General features: G+C 45.1%; 1 protein-coding gene and 10 non-coding genes across 11 annotated transcripts; all 11 read right to left on the reverse strand.

Annotated features, from left to right (window-relative positions):
* Positions 1-119: 119 nt before the first annotated feature.
* On the reverse strand, positions 120-191 carry TRNAE-CUC (transfer RNA glutamic acid (anticodon CUC)). The gene has a single exon. It is a non-coding gene; the product is annotated as a tRNA-Glu (tRNA).
* A 626-nt stretch (positions 192-817) lies between these two features.
* On the reverse strand, positions 818-891 carry TRNAI-AAU (transfer RNA isoleucine (anticodon AAU)). The gene has a single exon. It is a non-coding gene; the product is annotated as a tRNA-Ile (tRNA).
* Positions 892-1,628: 737 nt separating this feature from the next.
* Positions 1,629-1,701, reverse strand: TRNAE-UUC (transfer RNA glutamic acid (anticodon UUC)). The gene has a single exon. It is a non-coding gene; the product is annotated as a tRNA-Glu (tRNA).
* Positions 1,702-3,032: 1,331 nt separating this feature from the next.
* TRNAI-AAU (transfer RNA isoleucine (anticodon AAU)) lies at positions 3,033-3,106 on the reverse strand. Its single transcript has one exon. It is a non-coding gene; the product is annotated as a tRNA-Ile (tRNA).
* A 743-nt stretch (positions 3,107-3,849) lies between these two features.
* TRNAE-UUC (transfer RNA glutamic acid (anticodon UUC)) lies at positions 3,850-3,921 on the reverse strand. The gene has a single exon. It is a non-coding gene; the product is annotated as a tRNA-Glu (tRNA).
* A 629-nt stretch (positions 3,922-4,550) lies between these two features.
* TRNAE-CUC (transfer RNA glutamic acid (anticodon CUC)) lies at positions 4,551-4,622 on the reverse strand. The gene has a single exon. It is a non-coding gene; the product is annotated as a tRNA-Glu (tRNA).
* Positions 4,623-5,246: 624 nt separating this feature from the next.
* TRNAI-AAU (transfer RNA isoleucine (anticodon AAU)) lies at positions 5,247-5,320 on the reverse strand. Its single transcript has one exon. It is a non-coding gene; the product is annotated as a tRNA-Ile (tRNA).
* A 1,441-nt stretch (positions 5,321-6,761) lies between these two features.
* TRNAE-CUC (transfer RNA glutamic acid (anticodon CUC)) lies at positions 6,762-6,834 on the reverse strand. Its single transcript has one exon. It is a non-coding gene; the product is annotated as a tRNA-Glu (tRNA).
* Positions 6,835-7,459: 625 nt separating this feature from the next.
* Positions 7,460-7,533, reverse strand: TRNAI-AAU (transfer RNA isoleucine (anticodon AAU)). The gene has a single exon. It is a non-coding gene; the product is annotated as a tRNA-Ile (tRNA).
* Positions 7,534-7,938: 405 nt separating this feature from the next.
* TRNAE-CUC (transfer RNA glutamic acid (anticodon CUC)) lies at positions 7,939-8,010 on the reverse strand. Its single transcript has one exon. It is a non-coding gene; the product is annotated as a tRNA-Glu (tRNA).
* Positions 8,011-9,876: 1,866 nt separating this feature from the next.
* Positions 9,877-23,006, reverse strand: LOC144738802 (tetratricopeptide repeat protein 37-like). Its single transcript, XM_078621802.1, is given in 47 exon segments — positions 9,877-9,954; positions 10,231-10,272; positions 10,274-10,361; positions 11,031-11,161; positions 11,248-11,400; positions 12,000-12,164; positions 12,415-12,462; positions 12,464-12,540; positions 12,624-12,755; positions 13,087-13,198; positions 13,289-13,342; positions 13,524-13,596; positions 13,729-13,953; positions 14,678-14,801; positions 14,882-15,006; positions 15,230-15,317; positions 15,431-15,478; positions 15,481-15,513; positions 15,616-15,649; positions 15,651-15,758; positions 15,887-15,961; positions 16,478-16,546; positions 16,642-16,698; positions 16,778-16,839; positions 16,975-17,053; positions 17,135-17,203; positions 17,286-17,364; positions 17,483-17,659; positions 17,760-17,862; positions 17,931-18,181; positions 18,261-18,385; positions 18,474-18,653; positions 18,786-18,912; positions 19,231-19,289; positions 19,291-19,335; positions 19,499-19,585; positions 19,679-19,803; positions 20,233-20,331; positions 20,399-20,539; positions 20,640-20,685; positions 20,687-20,749; positions 20,845-20,943; positions 21,082-21,220; positions 21,300-21,383; positions 21,464-21,555; positions 22,453-22,596; positions 22,917-23,006. Coding segments are annotated over 47 exon segments (4,704 nt in total).
* Positions 23,007-23,227: the final 221 nt, after the last annotated feature.

Below are 23,227 nucleotides of genomic sequence, written 5' to 3' on the forward strand. Positions count from 1 at the left end.
GTGAAAAAATTGTTTAAATGGTTGACTTTTCTGCACACGATTGAGGTGTAAGACACGATGTAATTTCAGCAAGTTCAAGTAAGTTCTCACAAGTGGTGGAGGGCCCACTGAAAAGCTCAATCCCTGACCGGGAATCGAACCCGGGCCGCGGCGGTGAGAGCGCCGAATCCTAGCCACTAGACCACCAGGGAGTGGGCACAGGTACACACGTCATGATGTCACATCCTGGGCCTACTCACAGAATATTACGGTTTACACGATTACTGTATACAGTATATTTATATGTGTTTCAAATGGGCTGAATGTTGCGGAGCAGAAGTTACCGTTCATGCTGGCGATTTGCTGTGAATGTCATGGCAACAACATGGATTCTCCTGCATCTGTGTAACATATAAGCAACAAAAACAGAAGGAACTTTCAAGCTGAATGCGTGCATGTGCAACCCAAGCATGAATTCATTTTGGGTTGCACATAGTACATTTAAGAATCAACGTCAATGTAGGAGTTTATTTTCACCTCCATTTTCTTGAAACTCCAAAGACAGAGCTTGAGCCCAGGTTCCAAACATTGATTTCACCCTCCACCGCTGAGTCACATCTGAGAGATGTGAGAGATACTGAGACTGCATAGTAAGTTGCTAGATAAATTGTGTCTTAGGCCCCCTTCCCTGTTAAGAGAGGGTTTTTCTACATGCACAAAAGTCCCCCAGTTAACACAGTAAGATACCATGACTGATACCCTTCACAGACATGCTACAGAGTGGTTTCTGTCACTTTTCCTGGAAAGATATTGTCTTATAGTCTGCAAACACAAACAATGGCCCGTACGGGGATCGAACCCGAGACCTTGGCGTTATTAGCACCACGCTCTAACCAACTGAGCTAACCGGCCACGTCTCGCCCAGCGACGGTTGCCCTCTTAGTGACGTAGCGGAAATGACGTCGCCTTTCACTTTTCGTGAAAGGGGGATATGACCCCACTTTTCATCAGTCTGAAAGTGATAAAAGTAAACCGTAGTTTGCAGGATTTTCTGGATCTCTTCGTATGACAGGAAGTGTCTGGAAAAAAACACATGCTGGGTCCGAGAAAATAACGTGTGTTTTTTGTGGTCAGCAAAATATGAGGGGGTTGTGCTGCAGTTGGAACTTCAATTTCTTGAGTGAAAACCCAAAGGAAATATAACTTCTATACAATCTCATCTAAGGGTTGTATATGTAAGGGTTTAATCGTCCACTGTGAGCCCGTTGAGCTGGGATCGGCTCCAGCACGCCTGCGACCCGTAACCGGATTAAGCGGCAGAAAATGAATGAATGAATGAATGTGATTCCTGTGTTCCCGATCATGACTCCAAAATCCCAGGTTGCTGCTTTTCCTGGTGGTGAGTTGCAGCAATCGCAGAGGCCGAAAAACAAGGGTATTTACACCATGTGCCCATTGTTCAGAGCACACGGCTTTTCATTGCCAATGGATTCAAGCGGTCGTCAGGTGGCATGCTGGGAAAGGGTGTGTTCAGGTTTCTAACCTGAAAAGAGAAACCAAACAAGTCATGTATCATGCTGCTGAGACAGCATTACCCAGTTGAAATGCGAAAGTAAGTTCAATGCGCTACAAAGACACCTGGAAGGGCATTCCCTGACCGGGAATCGAACCCTGGGCCGCGGCGGTGAAAGCGCCGAATCCTAGCCACTGGACGACCAGGGAGGGGGTTGCGGGAGTCCATTGGCTCATCATTGCCAATGGACTCAAGCAGTCGTCAGGTGGCATGCTGGGAACGGGTGTGTACGTGAGCCGCGATCGGAATAAGGCGTGGCGCTATCCACCGAACTGTCCCTCCAAGAGACCTGGAAGAGGATTGCGTGTTCGACCCCCAAGAGAGTGAAAGTGTACTCTTAATTAAACAGAGTATTCTGAGTACACGAGCTTGTTCGTTCGCACGGAATGTGTATGTGAAAATGTTATGTATTACACGCACTCAACTTGCGCATTCAAACAACAGAAAATGTACTATAAGTGTAGATCAATGGACACTTTGCATCTTCAACGGTTGCCATCTTAGTGACGTAGTGGAAAAAATGGCGTCCCTTTCACTTTTCGTGAAAGGGGGATATGACCTACTGATGTAACTCCAGCAAAGGGTAATATTAGCTTCTTCGCTGGTAAACCGCAGCACATTTTCAGGCAGTGACCTTGTGGCGTACATTCGGTGTTTGTGTGTGAAAAATTGTTTAAATGGTTGACTTTTCTGCACACGATTGAGGTGTAAGACACAATGTAATTTCAGCAAGTTCAAGTAAGTTCTCACAAGTGGTGGAGGGCCCACTGAAAAGCTCATTCCCTGACAGGGAATCGAACCCGGGCCGTGGCAGTGAGAGCGCCGAATCCTAGCCACTAGACCACCAGGGAGTGGGCACAGGTACACACGTCATGATGTCACATCCTGGGCCTACTCACAGAATATTACGGTTTTACACGATTACTGTATACAGTTATATTTATATGTGTTTCAAATGGGCTGAATGTTGCGGAGCAGAAGTTACCGTTCATGCTGGCGATTTGCTGTGAATGTCATGGCAACAACATGGATTCTCCTGCATCTGTGTAACATATAAGCAACAAAAAACAGAAGGAACTTTCAAGCTGAATGCGTGCATGTGCAACCCAAGCATGAATTCATTTTGGGTTGCACATAGTACATTTAAGAATCAACGTCAATGTAGGAGTTTATTTTCACCTCCATTTTCTTGAAACTCCAAAGACAGAGCTTGAGCCCAGGTTCCAAACATTGATTTCACCCTCCACCGCTGAGTCACATCTGAGAGATGTGAGAGATCCTCAGACTGCATGGTAAGTGCTAGATAAATTGTGTCTTAGGCCCCCTTCCCTGTTAAGAGAGGGTTTTTCTACATGCACAAAAAGCCCCCCATTTAACACAGTGAGATACCATGACTGATACCCTTCACAGACATGCTACAGAGTGGTTTCTGTCACTTTTCCTGGAAAGATGTTGTTTTATAGCCTGCAAACACAAACAATGGCCCGTACGGGGATCGAACCCGAGACCTTGGCGTTATTAGCACCACGCTCTAACCAACTGAGCTAACCGGCCACGTCTCGCCCAGCGACGGTTGCCCTCTTAGTGACGTAGCGGAAATGACGTCGCCTTTCACTTTTCGTGAAAGGGGGATATGACCCCACTTTTCATCAGTCTGAAAGTGATAAAAGTAAACCGTAGTTTGCAGGATTTTCTGGATCTCTTCGTATGACAGGAAGTGTCTGGAAAAAAACACATGCTGGGTCCGAGAAAATAACGTGTGTTTTTTGTGGTCAGCAAAATATGAGGGGGTTGTGCTGCAGTTGGAACTTCAATTTCTTGAGTGAAAACCCAAAGGAAATATAACTTCTATACAATCTCATCTAAGGGTTGTATATGTAAGGGTTTAATCGTCCACTGTGAGCCCGTTGAGCTGGGATCGGCTCCAGCACGCCTGCGACCCGTAACCGGATTAAGCGGCAGAAAATGAATGAATGAATGAATGAATGTGATTCCTGTGTTCCCGATCATGACTCCAAAATCCCAGGTTGCTGCTTTTCCTGGTGGTGAGTTGCAGCAATCGCAGAGGCCGAAAAAACAAGGGTATTTACACCATGTGCCCATTGTTCAGAGCACACGGCTTTTCATTGCCAATGGATTCAAGCGGTCGTCAGGTGGCATGCTGGGAAAGGGTGTGTTCAGATTTCTAACCTGAAAACAGAAATTAAACAAGTCATGTATCATGCTGCTGATACAGCATTACCCAGTTGAAATGCAAAAAGTAAGTTCAATGCGCTACAAAGACACCGGGAAGGGCATTCCCTGACCGGGAATCGAATCCGGGCCGCGGCGGTGAAAGCGCCGAATCCTAGCCACTGGACGACCAGGGAGGGGGTTGCGGGAGTCCATTGGCTCATCATTGCCAAATGGACTCAAGCAGTCGTCAGGTGGCATGCTGGGAACGGGTGTGTACGTGAGCCGCGATCGGAATAAGGCGTGCGCTATCCACCGAACTGTCCCTCCAAGAGACCTGGAAGAGGATTGCGTGTTCGACCCCCAAGAGAGTGAAAGTGTACTCTTAATTAAACAGAGTATTCTGAGTACACGAGCTTGTTGGTTCGCACGGAATGTGTATGTGAAAATGTTATGTATTACACGCACTCAACTTGCGCATTCAAACAACAGAAAATGTACTATAAGTGTAGATCAATGGACACTTTGCATCTTCAACGGTTGCCATCTTAGTGACGTAGTGGAAAAATGGCGTCCCTTTCACTTTTCGTGAAAGGGGGATATGACCTACTGATGTAACTCCAGCAAAGGGTAATATTAGCTTCTTCGCTGGTAAACCGCAGCACATTTTCGGGCAGTGACCTTGTGGCGTACATTTGGTGTTTGTGTGTGAAAAATTGTTTAAATGGTTGACTTTTCTGCACACGATTGAGGTGTAAGACACGATGTAATTTCAGCAAGTTCAAGTAAGTTCTCACAAGTGGTGGAGGGCCCACTGAAAAGCTCATTCCCTGACCGGGAATCGAACCCGGGCCGCGGCGGTGAGAGCTCCGAATCCTAGCCACTAGACCACCAGGGAGTGGGCACAGGTACACACGTCATGATGTCACATCCTGGGCCTACTCACAGAATATTACGGTTTACACGATTACTGTATACAGTATATTTATATGTGTTTCAAATGGGCTGAATGTTGCGGAGCAGAAGTTACCGTTCATGCTGGCGATTTGCTGTGAATGTCATGGCAACAACATGGATTCTCCTGCATCTGTGTAACATATAAGCAACAAAAACAGAAGGAACTTTCAAGCTGAATGCGTGCATGTGCAACCCAAGCATGAATTCATTTTGGGTTGCACATAGTACATTTAAGAATCAACGTCAATGTAGGAGTTTATTTTCACCTCCATTTTCTTGAAACTCCAAAGACAGAGCTTGAGCCCAGGTTCCAAACATTGATTTCACCCTCCACCGCTGAGTCACATCTGAGAGATGTGAGATACTGAGACTGCATAGTAAGTGCTAGATAAATTGTGTCTTAGGCCCCCCTTCCCTGTTAAGAGAGGGTTTTTCTACATGCACAAAAGTCCCCCATTTAACACAGTAAGAGACCATGACTGACACCCTTCACAGACATGCTACAGAGTGGTTTCTGTCACTTTTCCTGGAAAGATATTGTTTTATAGTCTGCAAACACAAACAATGGCCCGTACGGGGATCGAACCCGAGACCTTGGCGTTATTAGCACCACGCTCTAACCAACTGAGCTAACCGGCCACGTCTCGCCCAGCGACGGTTGCCCTCTTAGTGACGTAGCGGAAATGACGTCCCTTTCACTTTTCGTGAAAGGGGGATATGACCCCACTTTTCATCAGTCTGAAAGTGATAAAAGTAAACCGTAGTTTGCAGGATTTTCTGGATCTCTTCGTATGACAGGAAGTGTCTGGAAAAAAACACATGCTGGGTCCGAGAAAATAACGTGTGTTTTTTGTGGTCAGCAAAATATGAGGGGGTTGTGCTGCAGTTGGAACTTCAATTTCTTGAGTGAAAACCCAAAGGAAATATAACTTCTATACAATCTCATCTAAGGGTTGTATATGTAAGGGTTTAATCGTCCACTGTGAGCCCGTTGAGCTGGGATCGGCTCCAGCACGCCTGCGACCCGTAACCGGATTAAGCGGCAGAAAATGAATGAATGAATGAATGAATGTGATTCCTGTGTTCCCGATCATGACTCCAAAATCCCAGGTTGCTGCTTTTCCTGGTGGTGAGTTGCAGCAATCGCAGAGGCCGAAAAACAAGGGTATTTACACCATGTGCCCATTGTTCAGAGCACACGGCTTTTCATTGCCAATGGATTCAAGCGGTCGTCAGGTGGCATGCTGGGAAAGGGTGTGTTCAGATTTCTAACCTGAAAACAGAAATTAAACAAGTCATGTATCATGCTGCTGATACAGCATTACCCAGTTGAAATGCAAAAGTAAGTTCAATGCGCTACAAAGACACCGGGAAGGGCATTCCCTGACGGGAATCGAATCCGGGCCGCGGCGGTGAAAGCGCCGAATCCTAGCCACTGGGACGACCAGGGAGGGGGTTGCGGGAGTCCATTGGCTCATCATTGCCAATGGACTCAAGCAGTCGTCAGGTGGCATGCTGGGAACGGGTGTGTACGTGAGCCGCGATCGGAATAAGGCGTGGCGCTATCCACCGAACTGTCCCTCCAGAGACCTGGAAGAGGATTGCGTGTTCGACCCCCAAGAGAGTGAAAGTGTACTCTTAATTAAACAGAGTATTCTGAGTACACGAGCTTGTTGGTTCGCACGGAATGTGTATGTGAAAATGTTATGTATTACACGCACTCAACTTGCGCATTCAACAACAGAAAATGTACTATAAGTGTAGATCAATGGACACTTTGCATCTTCAACGGTTGCCATCTTAGTGACGTAGTGGAAAAATGGCGTCCCCTTTCACTTTTCGTGAAAGGGGGATATGACCTACTGATGTAACTCCAGCAAAGGGTAATATTAGCTTCTTCGCTGGTAAACCGCAGCACATTTTCGGGCAGTGACCTTGTGGCGTACATTTGGTGTTTGTGTGTGAAAAATTGTTTAAATGGTTGACTTTTCTGCACACGATTGAGGTGTAAGACACGATGTAATTTCAGCAAGTTCAAGTAAGTTCTCACAAGTGGTGGAGGGGCCCACTGAAAAGCTCATTCCCTGACCGGGAATCGAACCCGGGCCGCGGCGGGTGAGAGCGCCGAATCCTAGCCACTAGACCACCAGGGAGTGGGCACTGGTACACACGTCATGATGTCACATCCTGGGCCTACTCACAGAATATTACGGTTTACACGATTACTGTATACAGTATATTTATATGTGTTTCAAATGGGCTGAATGTTGCGGAGCAGAAGTTACCGTTCATGCTGGCGATTTGCTGTGAATGTCATGGCAACAACATGGATTCTCCTGCATCTGTGTAACATATAAGCAACAAAAACAGAAGGAACTTTCAAGCTGAATGCGTGCATGTGCAACCCAAGCATGAATTCATTTTGGGTTGCACATAGTACATTTAAGAATCAACGTCAATGTAGGAGTTTATTTTCACCTCCATTTTCTTGAAACTCCAAGACAGAGCTTGAGCCCAGGTTCCAAACATTGATTTCACCCTCCACCGCTGAGTCACATCTGAGAGATGTGAGAGATCCTAAGACTGCATAGTAAGTGCTAGATAAATTGTGTCTTAGGCCCCCTTCCCTGTTAAGAGAGGGTTTTTTCTACATGCACAAAAGTCCCCCATTTAACACAGTAAGATACCATGACTGATACCCTTCACAGACATGCTACAGAGTGGTTTCTGTCACTTTCCCTGGAAAGATGTTGTTTTATAGTCTGCAAACACAAACAATGGCCCGTACGGGGATCGAACCCGAGACCTTGGCGTTATTAGCACCACGCTCTAACCAACTGAGCTAACCGGCCACGTCCCGCCCAGCGACGGTTGCCCTCTTAGTGACGTAGCGGAAATGACGTCCCTTTCACTTTTCGTGAAAGGGGGATATGACCCCACTTTTCATCAGTCTGAAAGTGATAAAAGTAAACCGTAGTTTGCAGGACTTTCTGGATCTCTTCGTATGACAAGAAGTGTCTGGAAAAAAACACATGCTGGGTCAGAGATATGACCTATTGATGGTTCCCCAGCAAAGGGTAATGTTAGCTTCCTCGCTAATAAACCGCAGCACATTTTCGGGGCAGTGACCTTGTGGCGTACATTTGGTGTGAAAAATTGTTCAAATGGTTGACTTCTCTGCACACGATTGAGGTGTAAGACACGATATAATTTCAGCAAGTTCTCACAAGTGGTGGAGGGGCCCACTGAAAAGCTCATTCCCTGACCGGGAATCGAACCCGGGCCGCGGCGGTGAGAGCGCCGAATCCTAGCCACTAGACCACCAGGGATTGGGTATCTACCAACTCTTGATGTTTTCACATCCTGGACCTCCTCACAGAATTTTACAGTTTACACGATTCTATATTTATAAGTGTTTCAAATGAATGGCTGAATGTTTTGGCATTAGCACCACGCTCTAACCAACTTAGCTAACCGGCCACGTACGGATAGTTGATGACGTCATCTTACAGGCGAAAGTGAAAGTTAGTTCAAACGGGAAGTTCATGTAAACCCGACCATTAATGCTGGTCGTCAAAGTTTTTTCCATTGAAGAGGTTAAACACTGGGTTTTCTTCGAGATCTTACAGGGTAAGGACAGACATAATTTGTTTTATAATTGATTTATTTATAATTTATAATGTTATTAGTTTGAGGAAGACATTTAACACGATAATACCGTGTTGAACTTGGCTGTATTCCTCACAAAGATAGTGAAATCCGATTGGGTTGTGTTTATAAATCGCTCAGGTAAAATGGAAATGAAACGGTGACACATACATCATGTTGTAACAAAAATATGTTTGATAGTCCTTAAATGGAGGCGGTGTCCTTCCATCAAAATTAATGTAGGAAAATTGTCTCTGTACAGATCTGTTCTCTTTCCGAATCAAGGGACCGTCCACAAAGTACAACACCGGAACAAAAAGGTAATATTATACATTTTACAACTTCAAATAAACACATAGGCTCTGGTTGTTCAGAATTTGCTGCAGCAGAGACACGGCGTAAACTGATCAGGACTGAATTTCCCGTTAGATTTCCATTGTAGATATTCTGCTTTTAATCTGTATCTGTAATCATTCCACACAGACCTTCACCAGAGCAGGAATGACTGTGCAGTTCTTCGGCTGGGAGGTGACCTATGACGATGACTCTCTTCTCATGGAGCTGGGGACCTCTCAGCAGCCTAAAGACCAGGCCGTCTACACCATGTACCACGGCACAAGCATGCCCAACGCTAAACTCATCATTGCCAACGGCTTTCAGCAGTCATCGCGTGGTATGCTGGAAAGGGCGTGTATGTCAGTCGCGACCGCAAAAAGGCTGAGAGGTATCCATTAAACATCAACCAGTCAGACCGCGTGGTCCTGGAGCTACGTGTGCGCGTCGGCCGTGTCAAGAAGATCGACAGGGACAACCATCCCATGCAGTACACCTGGAGCACGCAGGGCTTCGACACTGCGTGGGTGCCCCCAAGATGTGGCATGAGAGCTGTGCCCAGCGGCCTGGAGGAGGATTGCGTGTTCGACCCTAAACGAGTGAAGGTTGTGGGCATCGTGCTGGCGCCGGCCGCCCACCTGACCGAACTTCGACAGCTTGTCGCTCAAAGTCAGAGCAGAGGAGATGGGAGTGCAGCGGACGTGTGTTCACTATGCAACAGGAAGATACAACAGGATAGTCCACACCCCCACACAATCGTGCTGGGGATGTGGGCAAAACATCTGTATTCACACAGCCAAACACTTCTGTTCTGTTTCAGTCTGATTTAAAAAGAAGTGGTAGATGTGACTCAGCGGTGGAGGGTGAAATCAATGTTTGGAACCTGGACTAAAAGCTCTGTCTTTGGAGTTTGGAAAAAACTGGAGGTGAAAATAAACTCCTGCATTGATGTTGATTCTTAAATCTACTATGTGCAATCAAAATGAATTCATCATGTTGAGAAAAATCTCTTTATTCCAGACTGAATGTGGACACGTGACATACTGTACATTTTCTAGATCCTTCAGTCCTTCCTCTCCTGCTGGGGTATTTTGATTTTCCTTAAATCTGAGTCATGTCAAGCCAATAAATCGTACATTTCTTCATGAGACCCCGTGCAGTCTGATATCATCTTCATCATCTGCCTTTTTTACCTCAAGCTACATTGGCAACATTCAGGATGAAGAGTCGAGCAGTGAATAAAAGTCCAGCAACCGTTGATCTCCACACAGTTTGGCATGTTCCAGAAGGACCTGAAGAAAGAAAGAGAAGCACCGATGAAGTTTTCAAGTGAATGATGTGATGAATTTAAACCTCAGCCTAAAACTTGTTTCAGTCACTGTCAGAATGTTCTCTTCTTTCTGGCTGCCAGTCACACATTTAAACAAATGTCACCTTTCATGTAAATGTACCAGAGCATTGACCCTGAAGGCCTCAACTGCACCGGATGGAAAGAAGTAGAATGTATAGTATAATAAGGAACCATGGAATAGAATCAGCTTGGCATATGATCGGTGCCGTGCACTCACGCTCATTAGCTCCTGGTCGTTTTTGGAATGCAGGTGTCTGAGGAAGGTACCAGCTGGCCACGTGCATCACAGTCACTGGCAACTCTCGAGAGGAGACATACACCAGCCTCTCCAAAAGACGCCTGGTTTCCCTGCAGGAGACACAGGTGGGGAAAAGATCATCATTCTGTCCAAACTAGTTGTGCCTGGAAGTCTCCAACACCCAGGTACTGGTGAACACGATCAAGCCGCAGTACAGTTAGAAGAGAGACAGTGAGTTTCTCCAACATTTAAAAATGTTAACTCCTCAGTCCATATCAACCATTTGGTCGTCGTAAGGCCGACACATCCTCAAGCAATTCCTGCTCTGTTGTCCATGCCACTTTAATGGAAGTATAGTTGACCAAAAGAACTACAAGTTAGGATGAAGAGGACATGTAAAAAAACATGGACAATGTTTAGTAATTCAGATGTTGCTCCTGCCACAGAAAGTCACAGCCTCAGTCAGACAGAATGACACAAGATGCTACAATTCACTAATCACTAAGCGTCTGGTTAGCCTAGCGTCTGGTTAGCCTAGCGTCTGGTTAGCCTAGCGTCCGTTTGAGACACATAATCTGGATTGTGATTTGGATCAGTGCATTCAATGCAGCCTCTCTTGCCTCCGTCACATCTATTTCCAGTTTTAGCTGAATGGTTGAATGCTAATGCTGCTGTTGTTTCTCTCTTCATGTGAAACCATGTACATCCCCTGTGCTGGTTTTTAGATGCTTAATTTTCCATATTTGTGGCAGACCTGCAATTTGCACTCAATGCAATACCTAGCGGCCATCTTGGTCACAAACTGGAGCAGAGCCTGGAACAGCAGGGCCATCGGGGAGGAGCCCAGCTTCAAGACCTCTGTTGTGGCTTCGAGTACCAGATCCGTCCAGTCACTTCCTGGAACACCAGCCTAACAGGTCACAACAGGACGCCATCATCACCATCGACGCTTATTAAATCACTGTGGCTGTGGATGTGTGTGATGAACAAACGTACCATGCAGGGTCTCAGAGCGAGCAGAGCCAGTCGAAGCAGGCTGGCTACCTGGCCGCTGTTCAGGCCGAGCTGGGAGGCGATCTGCAGACTCTGTCTGTACGCCATGACAGCCTGGACCAGCAGGCCCTGTCTGCTGTAGACCTCAGCCAGCCACTGAGAGAAGGAGATCCAGACAATGAGCGCAGATAGGTGGGAGGTGACGACACACGCAGGGGATGAGGGTGATGACAGGAAATGAGGAGGAGTGACCAAAGACAGGCATTAGGAGACCAGAGGTTAGAGGAGATGAGAAAACTGGTCATTGTCAATGAAAAATCAAGTTCTTCCACTTGAAGCGGTTACAAAAAACATTTCAAACCTAATTACCCATGAACCATTTATATACCAACATGCTCACACTTATTCTACGTATTCCACAGTATCTGGTAGAATCTTCTTTTCCCCATGTTTCAACCCTTCCATTGACATTTCACTCAGTCTGTCAGACAATCATCTAGACAGCAATAACTGCTCTGTGTCTGTTCAGTCGGACCTTCTCCCTCAGCTGTGGTGCTGCTCCTGAAAAGAGGCCAGTTAAGGGAAAACTATCTCAACGATCCATCTTCTGGGAATTTGAGATCCTCCATATTATCAAGCCATGTAACATAACACAGCTTTGTGTGGTTAATTGGTTGAATGTGTTTATTTGTGTGTGTGTGTGTGTCTGTGCAACAGCTCATCACTGAGCGTCTTGTGATTCAGTATCCACTTACATGCCAAGCCCCGAGATTGGTGGGATTCATCAGCATGGTGCTGCTGAGCTGCTCCAGCACAGACTGTGGGAGAACAGTATCTCCACTGGCCTCCAGGAGGCGCTGACACTGCACTTGTCTTAGCAAAAGCATCACTGCTGGGTGCTCTGGAGACACGCTCAGCACCTGAGAACAGAGCAGCACAGCAGGAAGGGTTGTTAGTGCGTGTTGATTTCAAAATGTCCCTATCTGACAATGAGGAAGAATCCTTCAACAGATTCCTGGATCCAGATGGTTCCAGAACACTACCAACATTTAATCATCTGGTCCTGGTCCATTAGCAGCATTGACTCAACATTTCATTCCGATCTGTTCAGATCAGACAGAAACATTACGTCCTTGGCGGAGGTAATGAACACGTGTGATGGTAACCCACCTGTGAGCAGAGGGCCTCTGCTTGTTCTAGCTGCCCCTCCAGCATGAGAACCGGTCACTGCCTGTTGTAGTACCCAGCCTTCCAGAGACTGGGCTAGAGGGCGCTCTATCTCCTCTACACTGTGCACTGAGATGCAGAGGTGTGTCAGTTCAAAGTTCAGTATGTTCAAACACGTGCACAAACTGGTCAACAGGAGTGAAGGTACCCACCTTTCTCAGACACCACTGACATTAAGGTTCTCTCCAGCCCTCGTCTGCGAGGTGAGGCAGAGCCAGACAGGAAACAGGAAGTGTTTTCTGTGTGACACGCAGCCATTAGTCCCGCCCATGTTGCTGGATCGTCTGAAAGTAGACATCAGATTAGGTTCTCACAGCTAATAAGGAGAAGGAGAAGACAAACCTTGTTTATCTATTGGTTGATGATGGGCAGCGTCCCTTTGTGCCAAATGGACACAAATCGGCAAATGCACAAAACATACAGGCTGTAACAACGGACTGCGGATGAGACGCCATTTGTTTCGGTTGTGTTTACCCACAATGCCTGGCGCTGTTGTCCACTTCCTGCTTCCTCACTGAAAACGTGAATTTAAAGTTCCTCAAGACTGAAAAGACGATTGATTTGTTGTGTGTGTTTGCGTGTTGTGTGTGTTTGAGTGTGTATGGACACATTTACCAGGACAAAGCAGCACAGCTCTCTGCATCGTCTTCAATGCATTCCTGTGGCGGTCCTCTCCTGAGTGTCTGCCATTGGCCAACATGTTTACGCCGCTGTGCAACAGCGCCCTCTGAAGGCACATATGTTAAATGAGTTTGTTGAATTTTACAAACGCTGTGGCAAAGATAATCCAGTCCATAAAGGTGTCATGTTCCTCTACCTTTCCTTGGGTCATACTGGAGAGACAGGCAACATGACCAGCTGTTGCTCCACCCTGGAACACACAGAATAAAATGTAATTATGTTTTCTATGTTTCTCTTTTAATACTCAGTGTCTCTGCATGGTTACATTTTGTAGTTCTATATACTTCAATTCATTTCATTTTACCTGAGTGATTGAAATAACAAGTGTGTTCTTAGAATTAATCTGTGCGTGTGAGCCTACGTAGACTTACATTTGCCTTCCTGGGGTAGAACTGGGGCACCAGTCTGGACAGCAGAGCCCACAGAGACGGGTTACCAGGATTGCTGGGAACAAGTCAAAGAGCATTTACAGTACCAGTGTGTGTGATTGAGGATAAACACCACTGCTACCAAGGCTCGGTCACCATCTGTACTAAAAACATCCCTGCAAAGCTCTGTTTCCGCTGCTTAGCTAACCTGTGCACCGCTCTGGACGCCTCTCTTTGCACTGCACTGTAGTTGCCCTGCAGGGCCAGCAGGGTGCAGGTGAGGAGACATCGCTGCTCGATGATGCTCCCAGAGGAAGAACCTTGTTTCAGCAGCTCAGCCAGAGCAGCCGTCGCGAGTGTAGTGTCATTGTGGACCAATCCAAGGGCGCACAGGCAGAGAAGAGACTCTGAAACTGGCTCCTTTAGCATGGAGCTTTGAGAGAGAAGGCAGACAGATGAATGTGAGATGAGTTATAAAAAAAAGTTATAAGCAAAGGTCTGTATGTTTGGTGCTTTAATAAGTTGTACTTTAATGCAAGATGCCACCAAACTGACATTATTTATTTGAGGTTGAGGTTTATTTGATGTTTTAACTGCGTGCCTCTCATTTTCTTTGTTCCGCCATCATTACTTCTAAATGAAATTTGGTTATTACCTCCACCCAGGAGGTTATGTTTTCTGTTTGTCTGTTAGCAAAGCCAGAAAATTATGAACAGACTTTTAATGAAAATGCAGAACAAAAAGAAAAAAAAAATAGAGCTCAGAGGTCATGATTTGTGTAATAACTAATTGACTATTAGCGACAAAGGTATGTTTTGATGATCAACCAATTAATTAGACTAAATGAAAATGAATGGAGGACGACGATATTCACAGTATGGGTGGAATAAGCTGCTTGCGTTATCCGGGTGCTTTTCTAATATTACAATTATATTTATGTTCAAGCACAATATCTGCAAAATGAGCCTGGAAAAGTGGGCACAAATGTCGACACTTTGTGAGGCACAAGTACCTGGTCAGTACTGTGACCACATAACAAAGTAATAAAGTCCAAAAACATGTGGAGAACGTATTATTCCTTAATAAATCATCAATATGAACTATGTCTAAGGGTTCATACGGAAAGTTAGAATGTGAGAAAAGTACTCAGTACTCACCATTTAAACAGCAGAGTCTTGGCTGAGTCCACTTTACCCTGCTGGTGCTGCAGCAGGGACAGAGCTGTGAGGATGTAAGCCTGCTCCGATTCACTAGAGGCCACCGTGAGGGCGCGTTCATAGGCTACGATACACAAAAATTCACAAAAAACATCTCATCTCACTGCTCAGGCACACACACATACGCTGTGGTTCCGTCCTCACCACTGATGCTCTCTGAGAGGAGTCCTGCTCTGCAGTAGGCCAGAGCCAGTCCTGCCAAATCACTGAGCTCCTGTAGCGGTGTGGATCGGTAAACCTGGACTGCCTCCTCCCACTGGCCTGACGTGCTGTGAGGAATGTTTTTGAGGAACAAAAAAATAATGAAAACAAAGCACACTATGTGCATGCTATATAAGGTAATATCCAGTATAATGTATAAGCATCACTTCTATCAATACATTTTTTCAATTTTATTCACTTGGATTGTATGAGACCCACTGCTGATCAGTATAACAGTATTATCAAAAACTGCCCAAGGACAAAAGCAATAGTCACAGTGGTGTATTTTACCACAAAGCACGGCCGTAGCTGCTCAGAGCAAATGCCAGCTGTTCTGAGGAAGACATGGACTGAAGCAGTTCAACAGCTCTGAGGAATGAGAGTTCAGGTTCGACACAGACAGGACAAATAATGAGCAAGTACGAAATAATACACACACATGGTTGGTACATGATTCATCATCACTTCATGTGCACGTCACCTCTGATAAGCCTGCCAACGCCTGTCTCCTCAGCTGAAGATGCTCATTCAGGTAGCCAGCATGATGAAGGCATCGGGATCAGACTGGATCCTCTCTATAGGAAACAAGTCACACAAGATGCAGCTTGAAACGCATGACTCCATGCACAAAGAAAGGTGTGTGTGTGCGTGCGGACTCACACACGCAGCTGCTATACCTGTGTACTTGCTGAGCGCCACCTGAGCGGCAGAGGACGGCGTTCATCTGGACGATGTTGTACCGGTACAATTCCGTGTTTCTGTTGCTCTTATCCAGCAGGGTGGAACAAACCCAGTAGGCGTAACCTTTGACTCCCTCGGTCTGCTGGGGCGGGTGAGATAATGTGGAACGGAGAAAGATGCATTGAGGCATCAACAAAATCAGCGGTTTACGGAGCAGGAAAGCTGCAGAGGAGTGTAAAAAGTGTAAAAGTCTGGGAGGTGACGCACGTGTGTGCTGAGTTCAGTGGTGTGTCGGAAAAGATCCATGGTGTCATAGCTTCCCACTCTCTCTGCTATCAATGCCTGACAGGAAGACAAACACATGAAACCAGTGTTAACACTATCAAGTCTTGCAGTAGACAGCCACTAAACCTCTACAAACCAGTTAATACATGATATTTAATATATACATATTAACAAACTGTGGATGTGGCAACTCTCTATATGTTGCTGTATATTTCATTTATTTTGTATTTCAATTATTTTGATGTGCACACCTATATTTTATTCATACATGTATTTAATATTTATTTTTATACATTGAACATTTTAGCAATTGTTTTTTGTTTAGGTTTTATTTTTTTCCTTTTCACTTGTAACTGCTCTATTGTTTTTCTTGCTGGAGCTGTTGGAATGCAGGAATTTTCCCTCTGGGATAAATCTGATTCTGATGTCACATCTTGTGTTGTGTTTTGTTTTTTTTTTTTTTTTTTCATAACCAGCACATAAATTATGGGTGATATACAGTACATGTATGCAACAAGCTGTTGGAAGATGAGCCAGTCGAAGTGATGATGCTGTGAACATCCAGTTCAGTACCTGTCCAATCCAGCAGTTGACGTAGAGCGGCTCCAAGGACTGGGCGATCTTAAAGGCCTCATGCGAAAGCTACGGCAATAAAAAACAGTCACATATCAACAAGAGAAGCATCAGCTAACTGTGGCATGAACAACAACAGCTCATATCAAATCCCAAACACGCACCTCTATGTTGTCCTTCTTCAGATACAGGCTACCGAGGTTGGTCCAAGCAACAACATTCTGTGAAGGAATATGAAAGTCTGATGAGAATGCTGTGGAAGAATAACAATTAGTGAACAAACAAATACACAGTACATACATTTGGTTCCAGCTGAATGGACTTGATGAAGCAATGTTGAGCCAGAGCAAAGTTCTCAAGACCTAAACGGAAAGTAATGACAAGACAGAACCTCATCTGTTCCCCGGACAATGATGAAGCAGCTGACTACAATAATGAAGTCACAACATAAGTACACGTGGACAGTGACCACAAAAATGTACAATCCCAGTTCTTACCTTTGCTCATGCCAACAACTCCCAGAGCATTCCAGTAGCTATGGCTCCCGTTGTCCATCATTATAGCCTTTTTTAAACACTGAAAGGAGAAAGAAGAAATAACTTGACTAAATAAGTGATAAAACAATACAAAATTCAGGAGCAGGATTCCATGAATTACTTCTTGAGCTTTCTCGAGGAGCAATGATTGGTTGTTCTGGTCTTCCTCTGTAGAGCAGGGTAAACCACCCTAGAAAAGATGTGAAGTGATACATCTTTCATTATTCCAGATGGAAATGCGTGTGCCAGAGAAAGCATAAGGCGCAAGTTACCTGGCGATGATAGTTGATGCCAAGGTCATACCAAAGGCTGGAGACCTCTGGCATTAGCTTCAAAGCACGGACGTAGCACCTACGGACAAATTACAAGCAATAATAAATAAACAGAATAAGTAACATGAAAGTAAGTGAGTGTATTCCATCATCGACCCAGTGTGAAGGATGCTGGCGTTGAAGACTTGTGGTCATACCTCTCGCCAACTTTGAGTGTCTGAGCCTGGTTCAACACGTGGACCTGGCTGTCGGAGCCAGCCAGCGGACCTGGGACTTGAACCTGAGCTCTGTTTGGTGACGCAGTGCTGACCGCAGTGCAGGCGTCTCCCAACAGCTTCCACAGACAGGACAGGTCCGGACGCTGCTCCACAGCTCTGGTTGGCGTGAAAAAGTGAATGGAAAGGTGGAATAAGAATGGATGAGAGGCTGATAAAGAAGAAGACAAAACGCTAAAACCAGAGTCCCAAGAGTTACTTGTAAAGATTCTGTAGAGCCTGTTGAATCAGATCAATGGCTCCTCCATCCCTGCAGTCCTCCATGAACCTATTTGCCAGAGACAGCTGACACTCCCCCAGACCTGAACAAACCAAATTAGATGTTCCTCATATTAGATCAGATTTGAGATACAGAGACTCCAAGTTTTACCTTTAAGAGCGGGAACGTAGTCGTGCTTTGCTGTGATCTGCAAGTACTCCGCAACAGCCTCTTTGAACTTGCCCAGCGTCTGTTTGATGGCAGCAGCCTGGTAGACGCTGTAAATGGAGGAGGGCTGTAGGTCGTGGGCCTTACCAAAGGCCTTCAGAGCGGCTGTGAAACTGCAGCGGTTCAGGTATGCCTCCCCTAAACACTCCCAGCACACCCAGTCGTCAGGGTCTGCTCTCAGAGCCGCCTGCAGGCTGTGGAACATAAAGCATATATGTTCAAATCTTTGACGTTCTTTTAAGAAGACATAACTAAAAGATATACTTTTCTTACTCAGCAATAGCCTGCTGACTCTGTCCACACTTTAGGTAGTAAAGCCCCCGTCTCATCCAGGCCCATTTAGCTGAACCCGGAGTGGCCTTCTCAGTCACTGACTGGAGCAGCTCTAAGGCAGCGTCCTACAGCGGACCGAGGAGAATCAAAGACTCACAGGACAAGAGGGGGCGCGAGAGTAGCTGCAAACAAAGAATCTAAAAATAGTCTGACCATATCGTCCTGTGCCATGCTGAGATCCACTGAGGCAGCGCCGGACTCAGCATCACCACTGTCCAAGTCGAAGGCCTTCTTATAACACCCTCGTGCGCGGCCAAAGTCACGGGCTACCTCGCGATAATAATGGCCGAGGTAGCGGAATGCACCGCCGAGGAATGGGTCTAACTTGGCAGCCTGAGATGGGGGAACAAATAAACTTAGAGCTTTCAAATGATACCATTTCATGTTTCATGTTTTCACATGGTATTTGCATTAACAATTACTTCCTTCCCCTGTCTAAAGATCTAAAATGTTCAGGGCACTAACCATGAGCAGACATCGATGGGCTTTGCCTCTGTCTTTACGGGTCTCCTCTCCCATGGTCCAGTACAGCTGTCCCAACAGGAAATAATACTCTGCACAGTCCAGCTTTTGTTCCACTGCCTTGAGGAAACTACATCAGAAAAGAGCAAGAAAGAAACATCTGATGTGGAAATCTTTTTGTTTTTCTTTTACATGTTAACACACACTGGTCACAGTGGATCCCCCATGTCTGGGACCTACATATCCGTGGTAACACTGAGGAATTCACACAGTGAAATCAGAACCTGACATAAATAGTGAATATTTAGTCAAGTCATGTTTTGAAACTCCATTATTTGTGTTTGGTCACCCAATATGAATAATCTTGGCGAGATGAGAATCTCCATCGCATGATCCTTTTTTGTGTGTTTTGATTTTGTATTTTGAGTGTGTGTGTATGTGTGTGTACCTCTGCTCTGCCAGCTCCTGCTGTCCCTCAGCGACATGAGCCAGCCCTGTCAGTGCCAGGGGCCTGTGGCAGGTTTGGGTTTGAGGCCCCCAGCTGTGATGACACCTGTGGATGTTGGACATGACATAACATGTTTATTTGTATCTTTGACTACACTGGATTTACACACTAATCAAGTCATAGATACATTTACTGATGGCAGAGTCTAATCCCAAAATGAAGTTGATGATAAAAGTATTTCATATCAAATCTACAACTTGAACTGAACCTTTAGTGCTTGGTCGATCTGTCCATTGTTCAAGTTTGCACGGCCTTTAAGGGCCACTAGGACTGAGTCTTTGTCAGCATCTGGAATCTAAAAAGACAGAAAACAAACGCCGACAGCAATCTGAAACATGCTGGATCAACAGATGAGCGCAGCAGTCAATGTAGACATGTCCTCCATTACCTGAGAAAACGTGTCCAGTGCCTGATGAGCAGCCTCTACCTCTCCACTCCGGACTAAAGCCTCCAGCCTCAGCTTCAGAAGTTGGACCCGCAGTTCTTCACCTCCAGACGCACACGCCTTCAGACCTGGTCAGACACAGCAGACACACCCTGAAGAAGGCATGAGCCGATACGCGTTGGTGTATTTTTAATGATTGTTGCCCATCAAAGGCCTTTCCCATTTTTGAACCTCCTTGAGTGGCAGCTGCAGTTAGAGTCATGTGTCCAGTAATTCCGGAACATTTTTTTGAAGAGCATCTTGAGCCAGTTGTATCACGTGACTGATTCAGGAAAGGGGTTTTTGCATCCAATTCGGGGACAGCGGAAGGCAGCCAATCCCCCCTCATAACCTTGTTGCATGTTATTTTGCGACGTATTCTACCTTCGTTCATAATTTATGTACACGAAGAGTGTTCATTCATTTAATCCAAAGCCGTTATAACTCGCTCAGCCTGTTTTACATCTATTGTCCACTCGACGGTGCGGTACTAATACAGGGATTCTTTATCGATGTACCTTGAGAACATGATGAGGCACTGGCTGTGTATTTGTGCGTTTTGAGCTGAGCCTCAGCCAGACTGTACCATCCAGGTCCAAAGCTCATTTTCTCCAGCCCTAATAAAACAGAAAAAGAGTCATGATGTCCAACAGTAATGCAGCGTTTCTTCACGTGCAAACAAACCTTGTGTAAGGTCTTTAATGGCATCCTTATACCGGCCCTCTTGGAGCGCCTTCAAGCCAACACCCAAGTGACCTAATTCATTGTTTGGGGCCAAATCAAGGAGCCGTGAATAACAGCTGATGGCTTCTTCATCCTGGACACCTGCAAACCAAAACAAAGCACGACACAAACGTTTCTCTAAAATCTCTGTATCAGTGACTGTCCTTTTGAATTATCAACTGGATAAGAGAGATGACTCGACCTGCTTTGAGGTAGTGAGAGCACAGAACCTCCAAAGGGTAACTTTGGGGCGGGGTAGAGGGACAGCATGGACTCACACGCCTCTTTGAGTTTCATTTCTTGTTGTGAGACCTGCATCAAATACACATTCCCAAAAGCCACAGTATTTTTTTTTTTAACGCTATTTACGAAGTGCACAGACATGAGAGAAGAGACACTTCACTTACTTTACAAAGACAGGTGATATAATCAGCTGAGATCTTTCTATGTTCTTCTCCTGGTACGGGATCTATGAGAACCATGGCCCTCTCGAACGCGGTTATTAACTGATTAAAGAAAAGACAATAGACAAACAATGTGTTTACATGGGAAGATTGTGAGTATTAAGAATGAAGGCAAGCTTGCAGCAGGTTTAAGGTCATGGATTATTTGCTGCTGGTCGTGTGAAGAGTTGAAATAAATACGTGATTTTGGGATTCACTGTCTTCCTCCTTCTCAGTGACGCAGTCGGACATGAGCTGAATCATCTGTCGCCATAGCTGCAACACCTCGTTCTTGTCTGCAGCGTCTTCCTGCTTCAGCTCGATGAGTTTCAGCCAAACCCTTCGCCAGCTACGTGCACATATATACAGACGTGTTAAAGTGTGCACACACAAAAAATCCACTTAAAAAAAACAACAACTCACACACCTTTGAGTACTCTTTGTCAGCCTGATAGACATCAGACAACTTTTTGATCACCTCATAACATTTGTTTTTGTCAGTGCTGTGAAAATAGAGCATAATAGATAACATACAAATTTAATTAAAAGTACTTAAAAACATCAAATGATGACACAGTCTTACATTGCATAAAGCTCAACAAGCTTCTGATAGATGTTAGGTAGCTCAGCTTTGAAATCCCACTGATCAGTCTTCTCATAGAGATTTGCCAAACCCTGAAACACAAATCAAGAAAATCACACGTTGCATAAATATCTGCCCTTGCAGTATTTTATGTTTTGCATTGTATCACTCCTCAGGGGCTTCCACTGAACAAGAACATAAACATAAAGGTTTAGAAACATTCTATGTACTTAGAATCCAAAATGCAGATATATGAAATTGCATCTGCAACAGAACCACGTGTTCTGTTCGAGGCGCCAAACTGTGTTTAGAAGGAAGAGCATCTGTCAACGGGATGCAGCTGTGATATGGAGCCCAAGAGAAAGATGTCCTTTTATTGTGAGCAGGTTCAATGCTACACTTGTTCGATTGAACTGTCTTACATAAAGACATCATTTTTAAAACCCATCGCTGCCTCAAACACAAGTACATAAGCAACATTACATTAATACATTCGTTGTGATTTTCACATCGTGACACGTTATTTATTGACTGTTCATTTTAAATATATCAAAGATATTCTAATGATATCACAATTGAAATACAATAACAAATAATATTATTGTGAATATACTAGGTCATTTGATCAGTATTCCTGGAGTCTCTCAACCAGGTTGCAGTGTCAGTATTGAGTAACAGTGACATTATCAATACAGTTTGGGTAGTGTGTTCCATTGGTAGTAAAGAACAGGCTGCTGAACAATCGACATTTACAGCACCAGATGTGGCGAACCATCTTATAACGAACCCAGGGAACCCAGGAGAACCAGGAGAACCCAGGAGATTTATAAACAGCAAAGACATATTTGTCATTTGACAGAAAAAATGATGCCATTTACATTTTTTCTGGTGCCACATCATGTACGGTAACTTACGATTACAGCAACTGGACTGTACAGGATCAGTGCATACAGTTGTGGAAGACAGTCAATGACCGATGTAAATATTACCTGCCACGCCAGCAGCTGCTCCGGCTCCAGCTCCACTGCCTTTTTATAGGCAGTGTGAGCCTGATCTGGCTGCTCAAGTTCGCTGGCTGCCAAACCAATAAACACCCACGCATTGTAATTGTTCTTCTCAAGTTTCAAGACCGCCTGTGAACACAGAGAAGAGATTTATGTTACCAGCATCTCAGGGAAACACAGACACACTCATCATGCTGGACCTCATTACTCTCGTTTCGTTACATTTTATTTGTCCAGCCCAACATCACAATTTCCTTTACAGTCAGTACAATATCACACCCTCCAACTGCCAAAAACCCTCCTTCAACAGGTGAAAAAGAAACATCAGGAGGAGATGGAGAAACAGACAAAACAGAAATAGATGTACACGTACAGACTCAAAGTGTCTGTGACAGGAGAAGAGGAAGCTCATATGATCCCATCAGTCCTCCAGGTGTGGGATACTTCACCTTGCAGTGCTTCAGAGCCTCTTTAAACTCCTTGTTCTTTATGGCTTCTCTGGCACCTTTCAGAGCCGCTTTCACTTCTTTATTAGACATCGTGTTGTTGTCTGCTGAGAAACCCAGCCAAAAGGAACATTGTCAACGTGTAAAACGTCTACATGTTACTTTAAAACCACGTTTTTAGTATTGAATATGTGATATACCGGTGTACTGGTGCATTTCTATGTAGCATGACGTTAGCTACCTAGCTTGGTCGAGCTGCTGAAACAGGCGAGTTTGAAGTGAAGTTGTAAAGCAGTAAAGTATTAGCAGCTCGA

The sequence above is a fragment of the Lampetra planeri genome, unplaced genomic scaffold (assembly GCF_965212315.1).
Source record: "Lampetra planeri unplaced genomic scaffold, kcLamPlan1.2.h2 scaffold_1176, whole genome shotgun sequence".
Lineage (NCBI taxonomy): Eukaryota > Metazoa > Chordata > Hyperoartia > Petromyzontiformes > Petromyzontidae > Lampetra > Lampetra planeri.